The sequence below is a fragment of the Pteronotus mesoamericanus genome, unplaced genomic scaffold (assembly GCF_021234165.1).
Source record: "Pteronotus mesoamericanus isolate MK-2021 breed Mesoamerican mustached bat unplaced genomic scaffold, CSHL_Meso_final scaffold_85, whole genome shotgun sequence".
NCBI lineage: Eukaryota > Metazoa > Chordata > Mammalia > Chiroptera > Mormoopidae > Pteronotus > Pteronotus mesoamericanus.
This window is the reverse complement of record NW_026555329.1, coordinates 21,378,565-21,396,483: the sequence shown is the minus strand read 5'-3', so window position 1 is coordinate 21,396,483 and position 17,919 is coordinate 21,378,565. Positions and strand designations below refer to the sequence as shown.

The 17,919-nt window shown below is 36.6% G+C and overlaps 2 protein-coding genes across 6 annotated transcripts in view; one reads left to right on the top strand and one right to left on the bottom strand.

Annotated features, from left to right (window-relative positions):
- Nucleotides 1-8,465, bottom strand: part of KRIT1 (KRIT1 ankyrin repeat containing) — a 38,177-nt gene extending 29,712 nt beyond the window's left edge. Inside the window, exons 1-3 of the mRNA XM_054564498.1 lie at nucleotides 7,994-8,465; nucleotides 3,692-3,797; nucleotides 2,499-2,658 (exon numbers count right to left, since the gene is read on the bottom strand). Coding sequence (XP_054420473.1) covers nucleotides 2,499-2,658; nucleotides 3,692-3,793 — 262 coding nt within the window. The 5' untranslated portion in view covers nucleotides 3,794-3,797; nucleotides 7,994-8,465. The remainder of the gene's footprint in view (nucleotides 1-2,498; nucleotides 2,659-3,691; nucleotides 3,798-7,993) is intronic.
- Nucleotides 8,466-8,634: 169 nt separating this feature from the next.
- ANKIB1 (ankyrin repeat and IBR domain containing 1) overlaps nucleotides 8,635-17,919 on the top strand; it is a 144,994-nt gene continuing 135,709 nt past the window's right edge. For 3 of the 5 annotated variants that reach the window (XM_054564118.1, XM_054564116.1, XM_054564117.1), the window contains exon 1: nucleotides 8,636-9,054. The gene's annotated coding sequence lies outside the window, so the exon portion shown is untranslated. Of the gene's footprint in view, nucleotides 9,055-17,919 lie in introns of all 5 variants that reach the window. The other 2 variants (XM_054564120.1, XM_054564119.1) reach the window with 1 other exon arrangement.

Sequence of the window (17,919 nt, the reverse complement as noted above, 5' to 3'; positions counted from 1 at the left end):
AAAATGGATTCTTATACAAAATAGAAACATTAGATACAGAATAACATTCTATTAAATTTCAGAAGCAATATTTCTTTTGTTGGGCTTGAGGTTTTGCCTTACTTAATCTTTCCTGCCTTGCTGCTTCCCCAAATCAAGTTCTGCTCCATTGTTCAACTGCCTACTATGCCAATTATAGCTGTTAGTATGAGATCTATTGTGGGGGGAAAAAATAAAAGCTGACTACGGGTTAGGAAATGAAGGTTCTAGTCTTAACTCCTTCACTAATGGAAATATTATTTTAGCAGGTGACAACCTATGTGTTTTAATAGATATGAAAATGACCATACACCAACTCATAGGACCAATTTAACAATTTCATGAACAAGTTTTGGCAGTGTTTTGTAAATTATAAAAATCACTGCACAAAAAGGTAAGGCATAACTGCTATTGTAAAACCATTTGTGGTTTTCATGTGATACTTCTATAAGGAATCATATTAATCTATAAAAATATTTCACACATTTAGGAAATGTCAATTGATTAAGACAGTCAGAATATGGTTTGGCTCATAAATATAATTGTTTAGTTAAGTAAAACTTCTATATTTTAACTTCTCTTATTAAGTGCTACTTGAAAAAATATTAGTATGTTTTACTAAGTATACATGGCATAACTATGCTAGACATGTTTCAGGGTGCCTGTCCACTCATAACTTCTAGGAGAAATGACCCAGCCCTCTGGGCCAGGGGACATCTTTGTCTACACTGACACCACTTCCATCCCTTGTTTGGGTGAATGGACTGAGTGGTAGAGTTTGGCTAATTTGTAACACATTATGACTCTCAGCTCAAATATATGATTTGGGTTAATTGGACTTTTGTTTCAGGAATTTGATCTCAGAATAGATCCTGGTAATTTTAACAGTTTAGCAACAGTAAAACAAGTCTGGATGAAAACACTAGAAAAGTTTAAGACTAAGGAAGAAAAGGCTGACAAATTTGTGGCATCCAAAGATAGACTTTTGCATGCCTTTATCACCCACAAGGTTAGTCCCCTTTTTAGATAAGATCAATCTCTAGATCATATCTGATAATTAGAGAAAGGAGATGTTGTTTGTGCGACTCAAAATATATATCAAAGATCTGTAACTTTATGCAGGTACTGATAATCTTGTGTTACAATGCTTAGAATCCCAAACCACAAAACCTCTCTAGGCCGTACTGGAAAGGTAAAATATAGTGAATGCTACTTCCAAAAGTTATGAAAAGTAAGCTTACAGTTAGCTATCTCTGGTGAATAAATATCCAAAATAACTAGTAAATCAAACCACAGGATTCAGCCTTATCTCTGCAACAAAAATAGTCTCTGTACTACTAAAACAGATGAGTTAGACAACTAATCCCTATAAAGATGAACAAACAAAAAATGCCAAATAAACTTGAAAGAGGTATGCTTTAACCTCATTAACAACTGTTCCAACTGCTTTGACTGGAATTACCTTTACCTTTTTACTGTAATGCCTAAATCTTGCACAATTTATAATTTCTGCAATTTCTAACTGCTGTCTGCTTCTTGTGAGGTTATGGCCTGTGAAAACTTCTCAATAATTTTTAATCAGTTTCATAGACTATACATTATCCAACATTTTAAATGGGGCCTTAATTTCAGGGTAAATATTCTTCTGTAATTCAGTTTGGTTCTTTGAATAGGGTTTTCTACTTGTGACAAATGGGAAGAAAACCTCTGCTACCTGGTAACTTACAGGACTTTTTTTTTAAAGATTTTATTAAATTTTAGACAGATGGGGAAGGAAGGAGAAACAGGTGGAAAGAAACATCAATGTGTGGTTGCCTCTAGCGCACCCCCTTCTGAGGACCTGGTTCACAACCAGGCATGTGCACTGATGGGGGAATGAAACTGGCGACCTTTTGGTTCGCAGGCCAGCACTCAATCCACTGACCCATACCAGCCAGCGCTAGGACTCTTTCTAATCCATGAATCTTAACTTTTACTTAGTTATGAAGAGAGCTTTACAGTTTTCTTTGTTCTGGAGTAGAGAAATAAAAATAGCAGTTCAAAGATACCTAGGAAACTATACTTCTGGAAAAAGTAGTTTGAACTTTTAGTTTTCATGTGACCCCTTGGATTTCCTGTCTCTACTGAGTAACTCGTTAACACTCATTAAATGTTTCTCAACTTAAAAAAACTGAGGTTACTTTTTCTTTACTCCAGTTACTTCTTCAAGGGGGCTAGGGTGTACCTCAAAAAAATTTGAGTCTTTTTCAAGTTTTTTTAAATAGAAAGGAACATAAAAAGAAATTGATCTTAATATATATATTTTAAATGTCTTTCTCCACAAGCATTTAAAGTAAATGTGTGAAAAGAAGGAAAGAAGGGAGGGAAGGAGGAAGGGAGAGGAGGATAGAGGAGGGAGGGAGGAAAGAAGGAAGGGAGGAAAGAAAGAAAAGAAAGGAAAAGAAAAGAGAGGGGGAAAAAAAAAAAAGAAAGTTTCCTACCTCTGATACCCTGGTTTGCAGGAGAAATTGGTTTGGTGGTTTCTACTACATAATCCAATATGCCTTGTGTTACTTCACTGTTGCCTTGAAGTTTAGTTTCCAACAAAACTTTCTTTCTCTTTTTTTTCTGTCTTTCAATGGGAACTTCATGCAATAAAATCTTAGATAAGAAAAATAATATTGAAAAAGTTTAAATTAAATTTATTTGCTCTAGAATAAGCCAGCAGTCTTTCTTAATCATAGATACATATTAAAATAACCTGGGAAGCTTTTAAAATAATATCAATGCCCAGCTTCATCTCTGACCTATTAAATCAGAATGTTTGGGGAGTGGGGTCCTGGTACTGGAAGTTTTCAAATTCCCCAGGTGATTCAACAGTGCACCCAGGACTGAGAACGAGGATGCCAGAGCACTGCTAAAGCAGGAGCCACCTGACAACCCCTGCAATCTCCTTTACTAGACTTCAGATAACTAACCCCCAAAAAGTAATTTAAGCAACATGTTACAGAAATAAGGTTAGAAGTATTTTATGAGGTTTGGAATCTGTTGCATAAAAAAGATAATTCTGTTTTTGTTCTCCCTTTTCCAATCACATTTACTAATATATGTAATACAGGGTGGGGCACAAGTAGGTTTATAGTTGTGAGAACACCAAACATAATTTATTCTTGTATTATTATTAATTATTGTATTATTTTATATACAAATTGTAAACCTACTTGTGCCCCACCCTGTATAATTGAAAACTATAGAAAAATAACATGATCTCCTAGAAGTTAAAGGTAAAAAAAAATATTTTTTAGCAAATTGTTAAAAATAGTTCCTTGGGAAAATAACCAAGAACAATGCATAGATTGTAATTTTGAATAAGATGACTTTTGCGATTTTTTTTTTTTTACTTTTGAGAACCATTCCAAAAATTGTACTAAAAACAAAATCTATAAATTACAAGGAAAACTCAAATATTTTTTAATATCTAATAACTTATATGTATCAGTGAATAGAAAAATGGTCAAAAGTATACAGCAAAAAAAGAGTGATAGGTAAAGATCTAAGGTTTCAATTCTAGCTTGTCAAGATCTAGGTTGTCAAGAAGAATTTATAGGATATGGTAAGACTATATGTAAATGAAAATGGTAATAGAGACTGACATTCAGTAGTAGCAAGTCAAATGTTAATAAATTGTTCTTACTTCATATGATTTAGCCTTATATTCCCGGGAGTTTAGACTGGCAGTATTCTTTGGACGAATAACAGCAACATATACATCTTCTATGTTTTCTGGATTTCCCATTGCTCTATAAAACAAAGAAATGCCTTGAAAGATTAAATTAGAGGATACATAATCACTTTGTAACACAACTAAATAAGATATTGTTTTTCCTAAATATATATACTACCTAAAAGGCAAGCTAGAGATGACTGGGTTATATATCTTACAACTGAACTATTCAAAACCATGGCTTATAATTTAAGACTTCCTTATAATCCTTTTTCCCTTTTCTATTAAAAGTAAAAAAAAAATTAATGAGGAGGATACATACTTTCAGAAGTCTTAACTGCATAGAAATCTGTTTTCTGCATCTAAAAAAGTGATACAATTATAAAAAAGTCTTATAAATACTAAGTAAATACTGACTTGAAATAGTGACTCAGAATATTAAACACTTACTGTTCATAAGTCACACAAATAAATGTTATATTGTTAATAGTTTGGAAGTTGGAAATAGGTAGCTGCCGTTGACATTTTCTTCAAAACCTTCAGAGAGAACTTTGATAATTGACATTTGGATAAGCTAACATATAGTTTATAATTTCCTTGGAGGTGCCTATTACAGTTGAAAACATTTGGATAGTTGATGAAAGCTTTCTGACAAAGACATAAGAATATTTTCCACTTTCATTATAATTCCCTAAATAATACAACTATTTTCTTTCAAATATATATGTATACATCTCCACTGAGCAATTTCCAACAAGTAACTGAATTTCAAGCACTCTCTTGGTTGTTTAATAATTCTATTTCTTTAAGTGCTATTATTCATTTTTTTCATGGCTAGACTAAAACGCTTCCCTTCCTTTACATACCAGCAAATTTCTAAAAGAACATCAAACAAGAAGTTTCCCGTCCATGTTGAGATTAACCTTTTTCGATTTTTAAAAAAAGATTATTAGGCATTAAAATGATCTGTTCATATTTACTGAATTCTTTATTGCTCCAAATGTCATAGAGTCAGAGGGAAAAAAAGAAAAGATTATTTTCAAGAACTTTTTTTGAGTGTCATTGAAGATGAGATAGGGGAATTTTTATTCTGTTTTTTTCAACTGAAGTTTAATCAACTCATTTTGGTACCTTTAATGCACCTCCCTAAAAGTTTAAGGAAAACTTCCTTAAAAAAAAAAATCTTGTAAAATCCAGTAGCTTTTGTCATTTTAAGTAAATATTAGCCTAAAATTAGAGCAACCATTAAAATTATTGCACAAAAAATTTAATATTATTTAAATAATTAAATAATTTATTTTAAACTATAAAAATTTTCACTGATTTAGATCCAGTGAAACTACAGATACTTCACCAGAAAAACTACAGTAAAACATTAGAATTGAGACATTCATTTTGAAGACCTTTCATTCATTCTCATACAATTTTTTTTCAGTTCAGTTCCCATAAAACCCACCTCATACAACAAAGCTTCCTATACTATGTGAGAAAGATAGTCCTTTTACTTCTCAGAATTTCTGTTTAGCAATTACTTATTACCTCAGATTAACAAAGACTTCAAGATAATAAAATCTCACAAATTATGAATTGTATGGGTGCCTCCTTGAAGATTGCAAGTCCGCACAAGAAAGACATTGTATAAAACATATGACACAATTACAGAAACCTTTTTATTCCCCCTATTAAGCACCTAAAAGAGAAATCAAGCAATTCTGTTTTCTAAACACAACTTAAAGCAAATCAATTCCTGTGCTGGTCAATTCATATTTAAACAATAAAAATTTCATGTAAAATGCTTTATCAATCTCATCACTTCTCCAAAAGATAAACGTGATATAATAAAAAACATAACCATGAGAGTTACAGTCTTTTGTTTTTACATCATTTAATGCTAACATACCGCCAAAAGATTCTAAAAATTTATTTCTAAGAAATGTTCATACTGGAATATTTGAAATATACATACTTCCATTGACATGAAAAAAGGAAACATAAGGCTTAAGTTAGGAAATAAATAAAAGCTACTAATATATGAAGGCAGAACTGCTAGGGTAGAAGAAATACATGTAAAGGAATTGGGAGAGTAACTTTAAAAATAATAGAGGTATAACTAGAGTTTGCAATATGCTTAGACTGAGTTTTAATAAGGGTTCAAGTTACTAAGTATAGGAAATATGTAGCATTTTGTTATACGGTTCATTTTATTCTGGAAAATGCTCAAGCATAAATGATGATATGCTGCCTAAGTAATGAGACCTTACAAATATGTAGAAATGGTTCTCAATTGGGGAACGACCCATCAGTGCCCTCCTGTTAACATCCTCTACTGGGAAAAGACATGCATGCTCAAAGAACTGCCACCAGAAAGGTACCTAATTGGGATCATTTGAAAGTATGTAGGGGCATTTCTAGTTATCACCATGACTGGGAGAGGGGAGGCATACAAATGCCATTTAGTGCCCAATGGGAGCAGGGCGGGCGGGGGGCAGTGGTTAACATCTGTTTACTATGGTAGACAGTCCTGTTTAACAGAATGCCAATGTCTTTAGTAAGAAACATCTGCGATATAGAGTACAGATGTACAAACTTAAAAAGACTTTTGAATCGAGGAAAAGATTCAGCGTGTGAATACCTGGATCATAAATTTAGTTATCAGAAGTTGAAGTCAAAAGGATGATTTACCAGTTTGCGAAGTACATGCTAATGGAAATTACCAACAATGAGAAAGTTCATAAATAAAAAAATATGGAACATTATCTTAGGACTCTGTAAGATGTTCCTGAGACCCCCCCAAAAACCCACCAAGCCCCCCCCACACACAACACCCTTCCTCCATCCTTACTTAAGCAATGTTTCTCAACCTTTTAAAACCCACACCAACTTTAATCAAAACCCAAAAAACCATACTGTCCATAGTTGAAAATCACTAATAAAATGCATTTTTTATCCCCCTAGCCATTTTTTATCAAGTTGTCTCTAAGTTTTTTTTATTGCTTTCAATGTCTAAACATAACATTTAATATGCTTTTAAAATAATATAAAGCTAACATCTATAATACTTATAATGTAATAATGTGCTAGACACTGTGCTAAGTGCTTTCCATATATTAACTTATTTTATACCCCCCCAAGCCTGATGATGTAGGGATTATTATTATCCCCAATTTACAGAAGAAAAATTAAGATGAAGTGACTAAGTTACTTGCCCCTGGTCCCATTCTGCTGAAACAAATCCACTATTTTAAGACATTATGTATATCATTAAAAAGAAGAGATGGAAACTAAATACCAGTAAGAATTCCCCTACAGGGATTTTTGACCATAAAAACCTCATTCTTTTGCTTATATTGGTTTATGGCAATAAAAAGAGAGGAAGTAATAATAAAGTAGAATCGAAAATACCTATTAGTGCTTCTTCTACCCCAGCCTGCTTTCTCCTTGTCCCTTCAACCAATTCTACCAGTCACCACTTATCACCAAGCGTCACCAATAATTTTGAAACTCTTTATATTAAGTGACACTCTACTCTGAAATTTACGATATTTAATAATCTTCAAATAGCTTTTGAAGGCAATTATACTAAATTTGGTTAACAGAGAAGGAACTAAGTAATAGTTGAAATTGGGAACGAAGTGAATTTCTACGGTGAAGACCAAGTACATTTAATGAGGTTATTTGGACAAGCATGATTTCATCCCTAATATGCCTAAATATGCTATTGTATATATTAGTTGTTAGTGTAGTTCTATAACCCAGTTCTAAGGGGAAAAATCGTACATTAACATGGGGTTAAGAGAAAAAGATCATGGAATGAATTGTTTTGCATTGCTATAAAACATTTCTGAGTTTTCGACATTTCTCCTAAATTAGATGAGGACAGCAAAGCAGTTAAAAGACCAGATGAAGGGAGAAACCGGGAAGACACAAAAGCACTCTAAAAGTGAGATGGGAATAGAAGTGAGATACTGAGTTGGGGCAGTTAAAGACTTCTGGCGAACCTAAAAGCAACGTGGGGAAAAAAGCAAACAAAACAAAACAAAAAGCCTTTAAAGATGGAGATGGATGTAGCCAGGGGAAGTGAGCTAAAATGACATTGAGAATTGCTTTCCCTAAAATGACAAAAATAGACACATTGCCCAGGATGTTTTTCCTCCCCCACCCATCAACATGCATTACCAGGGAAGGATGTGCACGCCTCTTTGCTCAGAGAGCTGCCACCCAAAAAGTGCCGTTGGCTTCTTTGTAACTACTTGTAAGAAATAAAGTCCTTGCCTGGAGAAACTAGATGTGGAGATAGTCCAGCCTCCCACCTGTTTTCTCACTGGAGTCTGATCTTGCTGCTCCTCGTCTCACCCACGCAGGCACCAAGCACCTCTCAGGGCACTACATTCAACTCACTGGGTGGGACAGTCACCTGCGGGCGGGAGACTGTCACCGCTTTTTCATTCCTCCTTTCCTTTTTAGCAGCCGCCGAGACTAACTTCCTGTAACAAGGAAACCCTGATCTCCACCCGAATTTGCCGGACGCGTTCGGCCGCGCTCCCTACGCCGCACCTCTAGAGCTCAGGTGTCTGGACTTGGAGAACCTCTTGCCCACGGGCTCTTTATTGTCCTCCCATCTCTTCGCAGCTCAGCACCATCTACCCCTCATCTTCTCCTAAAACTAGGGGATTCCAGATTTTCTAAGGCCTTAGTTTTCCAGCCCGCTGCTACCGGGGCGGGCGAGGAAATCGCTTCCGGGTTCACATCCCGGGTAGCCTCGCGGTTGGCTGCAAAAGAGCTTCCGGGTCAGCAGCAGCGCTGCTGCCGTTTCTGCTACTGCTCGCTGGGGCTACGGGCTGTCTGGGGCTGGCGGCGGGTGACTCGGGGACTGAGGTGTTGGCGAGGGCGCGCGGCTGAGCAGGAGGCGGGGTAGGGGAGGAGCGGACAGGGGCTGTGCGTGCGCGCACACGAGGCTAGAGCATGAGCTGGACTTGACGGCGAGGCAGAGGCAAGAGCCACCGCCCCCTCTTCCCCTCCCCCGAGTGGGGCTGCGCAGCGGGCAGGAGAGGGATGGGGGGCGCCTGCTGACTCTGACCTCGCTGCGGGCGCTTCTGGCTCACGCAGCGTGCCCACGGGTCTCCAGTGCTCACCCTCGGCCCTAAAAGCCTACGCCCGGCGGGCGCACCCGGGCCGGCGAGTAGGGGGCGCCCGCCCGGGTGGGTGGGGCGGAGGGGAGTGTGTGTACCTGAGGTCACCAGCTCTTCCGGAGAGGCAGGGGCGGCCACGGCGGTGCCAGAACTGCAGAGCTGCGGGGTCCCTCCGACCCTTTACCCTCAGCCTGGGAAGTAACCGTAAGTCTCAGCTTCTTGGTACCGGTCTGTGTGAGGTGATTTCAACCCATTTCGGGCTGCCTAATTTACGCCCTCCGCGGTCTCATACAAATTTGCGTGCCTGCTCTTGTGGAGGATTGTCTGTCTCTCTGTCCCCATTCCTGAACAGGCACTGTCCTCTGTCTTCCCCAATGGGGCTTTTCTCCCAGTGAAATTGCAAGTCTCTGAGTCTCTGTGGCGCGTCCCATCCTCCCCATTCTGGATGCATCTCCTTGTCACTGTCCTTAAAGAATCTATACCCTCCCTCTTCCGGTACCCCAGACCTCACTGCCTCCCCCGCCCATCCCTTGAGATGTGGAAAGCCACGGGATCTCGGGATCTCGAGGGCTAGAGAGTCTTGAGCCGATGGATGAAAGTGCTCTGCAGGGCAGTGATGGGTGGGGTAGGTGTAGATGGCTCTTATGAACCTTTATTTTTGCATCTTCTGCCACCAAAACAAAAGAATGGGCCTCTCCGTTGGACCTTCATTCCTGCCCTTCGTAACTGTGTATAAGCTATTTTCTATACGTTACTCTTTGAGTCGCAGGAAATTGGGACTAGAACTGTAATTAAGCATCTCCTGAGGACGCTTTGAAAATTAGTCCCACAAACTCTATTCACCCGGAATGGCATATTGAAAAATCTTGTATTGAAATGAAGACCTATTCCGTAAGAGGTTTAGTAGTGAAAGCAAAAGTCTTATGTTTCAAATGTGGTTTGGATTTACATTTAGTTCTTAATTTACAAAGTGTATAATGTGAAAAATCTTTGTATTGTAAGGTTTTGTTTTGTTAGTGATTAAAAAAACAAATGATTTTTAAAGATTGTATGAGATTATATTTGGTAAGGTATTATTTGAAATCCTTAATTCCAGAGAGACTTTTTTTTAAAACTCGTTTGGATCATCACGTACAGATGTTGCACACCTTGGTTTCTATGTTTGACCTTCCTACTTCTTAGTTAAAAAAAAAAAAAATTAACTGTATTTGCAGATTTTGGACTAGGCAGTTTTTCTCATTAAAATTTGGTTTGCTTTTTAAACTGCCACTACAGAAAGTAGATTTAAAAATAATTTTAATGTTGTCAGTGACTGGACAATAGCTCTTACAGGCCTTTGTGCATTTGATTACTTTTCAATGCACTATAAGAAGCATTGAATAATTTAAGAATTGATCATTGATATTCTTAAATTGATAATTTAAGCATAATTTTACTCTGTGTCCCAGGTTCTTTGTTATTACTCTGTACACTGTTCTGTAGTGTCAACTGTTACCATTGGATTTTTTTTTCCTGAAAACATTTGTCATTTTGTTAAAGGTAGATGTGTTAAAGGATTTTTTGTTTATTTTCAAAACCTCCTTCAAGCAGTTGATTTGGGACTGTTATTTGATTTGTAACTTGTTACTGTTCACGGATTCTAGTTTGAAGTAGGCTCAGGAGATGTAGCTCCAGCTGTCTCTCTGGAAATTACCTGGTTGACTAGTGTCAGAAGCCAAACGCTCTATAGAGTTGAGTGTATTATTAGTGAGGTGATGGGCAAAAACTTGAAAAGGTTTTTCTAAAAAATTCTACTGATCCCTGTTATTCTTGGAGGTAGGGTATGGAAGATAGGACTGTATTTTCATATTGCACTTCTGTTGAACTGTGAATTTGGAGTCTTTGTTACAAGGGACCCCTGAAAACAGACTGTGCTTAAGTGTGAGCTCTAACAGGTGACTGCTGAGACATGGAAGCTTTGTTAGATACTCTTTTGTATTTCTATACTACTGCCCAATTTTGAGAGAGATCATTTTCTTTTTTTCCTCTTCTCTGGGGTGTGCACTTGAACTTCTGAAAGGGAAATACGTGCGTTTACAACTTGTAAGTGTAAACTAATTTTCATGTATAAATAAATTAAGAAATATAAATTAAATTTATCTGATTCTCCTTGAATGGAAGTTAGATTCCTCAATGCTTTTGGTACATTCTCCACCTTTGAGGGTGCACACAACAGTTTTTTAAAACAAAATTTTAAAATACTTCTCTCTAACATTTAGACTTATATGTGACACATTTGCCAAAACAGATTTGAGAGTGGCACAGTCATTAAAAAGACCACTCTGAGGTGAGTTTTTATTGCATCATTCTATAAATGCTTAGGAATTATGTTTTCTTTCTCAAAGTGACTTGCTTGGAGCATAGTAATTTTTGGACTCAGTTTATTTTTCAGACAACCTTAGACTACCTCGTTTTGTTTCTTTTCTAGATAACTTATTTTCTTATTTCATTTCAATGAACATTTATTGACTACCTACTATGCGTGCCAGGCACTATATTAGATTCTGGGACTACAAGGATAAATAAGTTAAGATTGCTTTCCTCGTTGAATTTGCTAAGTCACGATATTTAACTGTTATTCTGTCCATCTGCCTCTACAGATTTCTCTAATACATTCTAAAGTCACTTGACTGTTTTTCAGGGTTTCACACCCTTTCTATAAGAATAAGCACTATAAATGCTATTTATTGAGTACTTAATTCTTGCTAGCCACCATGCTAAGTGCTTTATATACATTATTACATTTAATTCTTTTTTCAGTTTATATTTTATTGTATTTTTTCTATTACCATTTATCCCCTTATACCTTCCTCTACCTCCACCCACTCCCCAGCTCCTCTGCAATCACACTGTTGTTCATATGTCCATGAGTTCTTTTTCGCTTTTGCTTGATCCCTCCACTCCCAGAGCTCATTGAATTCTTAGAACAGTACTAAGAAGTATTTGTTTATTTAAAAAGCATACAAATTCTGATTTATACTAATGCTGAATGTTGTTTTATATCTAATGTGCTAGAAAAGACTTGAACTTACTATTTGTCCTTAAGGGGAAGGAGTTGTAATATAGTTAAACAACAGTTTTAAATTCTCTAATAATACTTTAAATTGAAGGATTCTAATTTCATAAGGTATTAGTACCTTTTGTTTTCTAAAGCAGATGAGTTGTTATCAAAAGGTAATTGTCAGTTGTTTAAAACTGTTGAAAAGACACTTCCGAAGTTTATTATGGTTAACTGTAACAGGTCTTCAGGCATATGTAACTTTTTTTACTAGTTCAACAATGGGACCCATGGCCTGTAATGTATTAAAAAATGTGTGTATTCTCCAGGAAGGACAGAGCGTTGAGACATGAAATCTCTTCAGCTTTAAACCATTTTTTAGCTTAATTTTGACAACTATTTAAATGCCTTGGAGAGTTTTTGTTTCTGTAATGACAATATATTCCTTCAGATTTAAATCTGATCTTACTCATCTATTAATAGGATACATGCTTTATCAGGAATTTGATATGTTTCAATCTAATCATTTTCAGACCCTCTCACATTTATTAAAAGATGTTCTTCCACTGTTAACTCTAACCAAAAGTCTTCTGTATTATAAAATTTTTATTTTATTATTATTATTTTTTACCCCAAACTGTCAACAATTTGCCATTTTTTAGGCTAAGACCTTTTGTTACTGATCACATACTTTCTGTTTTTAGGACTATAAGGCAGATAATTATTCCTCATCTTAGGTTCCTAACAATGGTCATCTTTGATATTTTTTATGCTGAGTCTGACATACATATTTTAACATGACATTGACAGTTTCTATTTTCCATTGTTACAGGATCCTTGATAATCAGGTCATTGTATTTTTCTGATTGGAACAATATTGGGTGTAGAATCCCTGTTCAAGGACAGAACAATGACTAAACTATAAATATGTTAGATGCTGGGACCACAAAGATGAATGAGTCAAGATTCCATTCCTCATTGAACTGTAAAATGCCTGTTTAAAGTCCATGAAGACAAAGGAAGGTTCATTTGAGAACATAGAAATACTCTTTTCTAATTATGCATAAAAACATTGTCCTTGTTAATGTGTCCCCTCAGAGTATTGTAAAGGAAGGAAGGTAAATAAATAAAGGCACGGTTTTCATGCTATGTTGCGGCCTCAGACAGTAGCTGATTATCATTTGTTCTAGCATTAGCTAATCTATATTACATATTTATTTCATATTTTAAAATTATTTTTAAATAATTTCAAACTTACAGAAAAGATTCCAGAACAGTACAAAGTACCCTTTCACTCACATTCCACCAGTGTTAATTTTTTACTGCATTTCTCCCGTCACCTGCCCTCTCTTTCTGTCTCCATACACGTATCACACACTTGTTATCATAGTGTTTTTCTGAACCTTTTAGAGCAAGCTGCAGATACGTGCAATCACCCATAAACCCTGCAGTGTCTATATCTCAGAAACAAGGTACTTGCTGACATACCGAGCCTATAGCTCTCCAAATCAGAAAATGAGCATTGGTCCAACATTGTTGTCTGGTCCAAAGAGCCTATTCATGTTTCATCAACTATCCCAACCATACCTCTTTTCTGATACAGGATCCTATCTAGGCATTGGTGTTGTATTTATTGTAATGTCTCTTCAGACTTCTTCAGCTGTTTTTTTCTTTTGACAGTTTTAGAAGGTACAGGCCCTACGTTTTATAGAATGACCCTCAGCCTAGGTCCATGTGATACTTCCTCATGACTCCAATCAGGTCATGCATTCCTGGTAGGAATACCACAGCAATGGGACTGTGCCCTTCTCAGTGCAGAGGCATGTGCAGTGTCAAACCACACCACTGTAACACTGTGTTTGTATTGGTGTGCTTTTATATTTGATCAGTATTTGTGGAGAGGTGTTCCAACATTATGCCAGCATCCTGTTTCTCTCACTAGCCTTAGTGTGGGTGTCATTGATGATTCCTACTCTACTTAACCACTTTTATGATAATTGCCAAATAATATTTCCCTATTTGTTTTATTCTTTTACATGCATTGGCATTTTTGTGTATGTAAGGTAGACCTTTCTCCTCCATTTATTTATTCATTTATTAAGTCAGTAAAGATTCACGGTTTTCCATTCTATTTAGTGTGTTCTGATTAATTACTGTTATTATTTATTTTGCTGTTTAAATTGTCCCTGATTTAGCCAGTGGAAGCCTCTGCAAGCTGGCTCCTATGCCTATTTATCATGTGCCCATCCCATTCATTCTGCATTTCTGGCAGAACATACTGTTCCTGGTTCATCTTGTACTTTGCCTGGTCTAGTCCTAGAATCAGCCATTTCGCCAAGGAGCCCTGTTTGGTTGTTGTTGATTTTTTATAAAAGATGGTATTTAAGAACAAATATTTAGGGGCTTAGTGTGCTCATTGCTACTGGGGTGTTACTGCATATAGGAACTAGGAAATATATGAGCATGTGAGTATGGTTTATATACGCACACATATGTATATATAATATACACACGTGCATCCAAAATTATTTCTATACCTGTGCCTATAGATATTATAAACCAGAAAGTTATGTTCTTGTACTTCCAGTTCCAGTCCGGTTTCCCAGAGTTCTTTCTAGCCTTTCTTCTTTCCATGTTTATAAATGTCTTCTCTGGCAGTGAGAAACTTGGCTTCACATTGAGCTCAATATGGTTATTAGCTGTTTTACCTGTTCAGTGTGTTATCGTTCTCCCTGCCATGTAGACCACCCTGCATCTCCCTCCACCACCCTGCATCATGGACTGCTGGGTCTGCTGGCTGTGACTCCTTGTGGGTTTGCAACTCCTCACAGGGTCCGCAACTCTGTGCAACTCCTTATCCCCACATAGCACTCCATTATTTTCCGCTGTCGACCAGTAGGCTTACACCTCTGCTTGCCTCCTAATGTGCCCGCAGTGCCCTGCATCCTCAACCAGCATGCTGACTAGTTTGCATGGCTCAGTATTTCATTTTTAACTATACTACCAAGGATTTTCAAATATACATATATGTAATAAAATACATACATGCTTTCACTGCACACAAATGATAACATACTAATAGTAAAGATTCTAGTTTGTTAACCATTATATTCCATTGTGTGTGTGTACATCCAGACGCACACACCCGCACCTCTACCGACCATAAATTCCTCTCATCTTGGTATGTATGCATTCCCTTTTCCAATGTAACTTTGATGCTTCACCTATCTAGAGGTGGAATTTATTTCTCCACCTCTTGAGACATGGCCGGCTTTATGATTTGCTCTGACCATTAAATATGGTGGAAATGATGTATGAGTTCTGGAGCTTAGTCCTTAAGAGGCCTGCAAGGAATGCTTTCCTATAGCTGCCATGTAGGGAAGCTGGTCTAGTCTATGAGAGGGCAAGAGGTCTTTTGGAAGAGAACCAAGATGCCCCAGTTGACAGTCAACATCAACTAGCAGACATGAAAGTGAGCTGTCTTGGACCTGCTCGCTCAGCTCACTGTTTAGCTGAACGTTCCTGCAGAGGAACCACTCAGCCAACCTACAGAATTGTGAGAGAGAACATTGTTTTGAGGTACTAAGTTTGGGGTGGTTTGTTCTGTAGCCATGCGTATTTGAAACCATATTTGTGTTCATCTTGGACATTTGTTTGCCTCTACCTTCTATTATGAAAAGATTGGAGTGAATATCTTATACATAATATATACCATTTTAATTTTAATAAATAATGCCAGATTATTTTCCAGAAATGTTGACACAATTCTTGCTATCTTAATGCCTGAGAGTAAATTTTCTCCTATAAGCTCATTATCACTGATGCTTTTCTTTGACAATGAGTATAAAAACATTTCTTAGGTACTTAATTCTGCATTTCCTTAACTACATGTGAAGCTGAGAGCATCTCTTGATATATTTGTTGATCTTTTTATTTTTCAGTTCTCTGAATTGGTTATTCATACCTTCACTCATTTTTTCCTATTGTTTTTTCTGTATCAATTTGTTGCTTCCCCTTGATATATTATAGATACAATTCTTTAGCTTTGTTTGCAAATTTGTTTTGTCAATCTGTCTTTTGTGGTTTTTTGTCTTAGTTTGTAGTATTGCTTACCTTTTTTTTTTTTTTTTTTGGTATTTCATATAATCATTAATGTCTCTCTCTATATAGCTTCTGATGAGAAATCTCTCTCCTACATTTTACTAACTTTTTCATAATTTTTCTTCTAACTTTGTATTTCATATCAGTTAGAAAAGATGATTTTAAAAGAGTGGTAGAAACAAATTAGGTGGTTCCTTTATCTTAAGTAATGAGAAATTAACGGTAGGCTGTTCTGCCCTGGTATAGCGGCTCCATGGTGCTATCAGGAATGCAGACTCATTTGTCTTTCTGTTTAGTCATCATAGCAGGTATTTGTCACCTTTTGGTCCCAGGATGGCATTCCAGGGTGAGCAGCAGCTTCTATTTCTTCTTTCATTATCCATGGCTCTGCTTGTTTTAACTGGGGATAAAATCCAGTTTGGTGACTATAAGCTCTGGGGATGGGGCCAAGACAAAGCAGGTCCCAAATAATAGAACGTTCTTGTGAAATATCTTTTCTGTTCTTTGAAAAAAATAATGCTGATTTTGCTTTCTGTGCCATAATAAATGTGTGTGCAAATTAAGGCCCAAGAATCTTTTTCTTTAACCTGTTGGGTAGCCATGGTTTTTTCCCCAAAGTTATTTATAAGTAAACAAGGAAATAAACATGATTATATTCTCAAAATTAAAACTAATGTTATTGAAGATCATTACATTATTTTCATTATTTTATCATTATTTTCAATAAGTAATATTACATGCATTTTATGTGCCAGTATAAAACTGAATATTGTGTGATCCTTGTCCTCAAGAAGTTTACCAGATAATTGGGGAAGTAGAAAAAACATTTCATTACAGTATTGTAGTTACTGAGTGTATTATCAAGTTAAGGAGGCAGGACATATAACTGCTAATTGAGGGTGGGTGAACTATGATCAGGAAACTTGATAGAAAAATGGCTTCTAAGTTGGGTGACTAGTAGGAATTAGCCTATTTGGGAGGATCTTGTAGGGAGAAATGGGAAGAACATTACAGGACCTATAGCAGTTTAGAGGTGGGTCTTAGTTATTAGAGACAGGCAGAGAGAAATTCTGGCCTTGGCAGGGACTTTTCCTTAAGTCCTTAAGATCTGGGAACCTTGGGAAGGTTTTAAAATGGAATTGGACAAGATCAGATTTGATAAAGTTACTAAGCTAGTTGAAGTGGGGCGGGTGGATGCTTTTGGGAGTGAGATCTGGAAGGAGGGGCACCTATTAGGTAGGAAGTTTATCTGCTGTATTAAAATCTAGTCCGTATTAGTTAAGTGAGTATTCATAGAGTACTATGTGAATATAATGGTGGGGGGGATACAGAAATGTATAAAATAGTTCCTGTTCTCAAGGAGTAGCTAAAGACTAGGTATGAGCAATATGAGGCAGTATACTTACGGCTTCTATGCTATAAAATGAGGGCAAGTAAGGACTAGAATTAAAACTGGAACCTAGAAGAAGATATCCAGGGCTCCAAAGCACATATTCTTTCCATGTGTACTGTGCTGCCTTACACAGCGCGCACTTAGTAATTATCAGTATGTTGTTTGTCAGTTACCTCAGAACCCTTGTGAAATAAGATTAGAGTACTATTAAAAGGTTTTCAGGTTGGGACACAAAGTATCAAAGAAGCTCCAGGCTTTCTCCAGAGAGTCTATCTGTTGGATGGAGTATAACCAGGAAGATAAATGTTGTTCAGGAAAATTGCCACATATCTGGATGAAGTAGTTGTAAAGAGTCTTGAGATTAGTTTCTGGGAAATTTATTATTGAACTTACGGGACTGTGGAGGACAAGACTCTGACATAGCGTGCTCTGTCACTGCATAGCTGAAAAGCAAGCATTCTTATTAATGTTAAGGATCTTTTTTCCATTTTTAATCTATTAAACTAGCAATATTGACTCAAAGATAGCTAGAGATAAT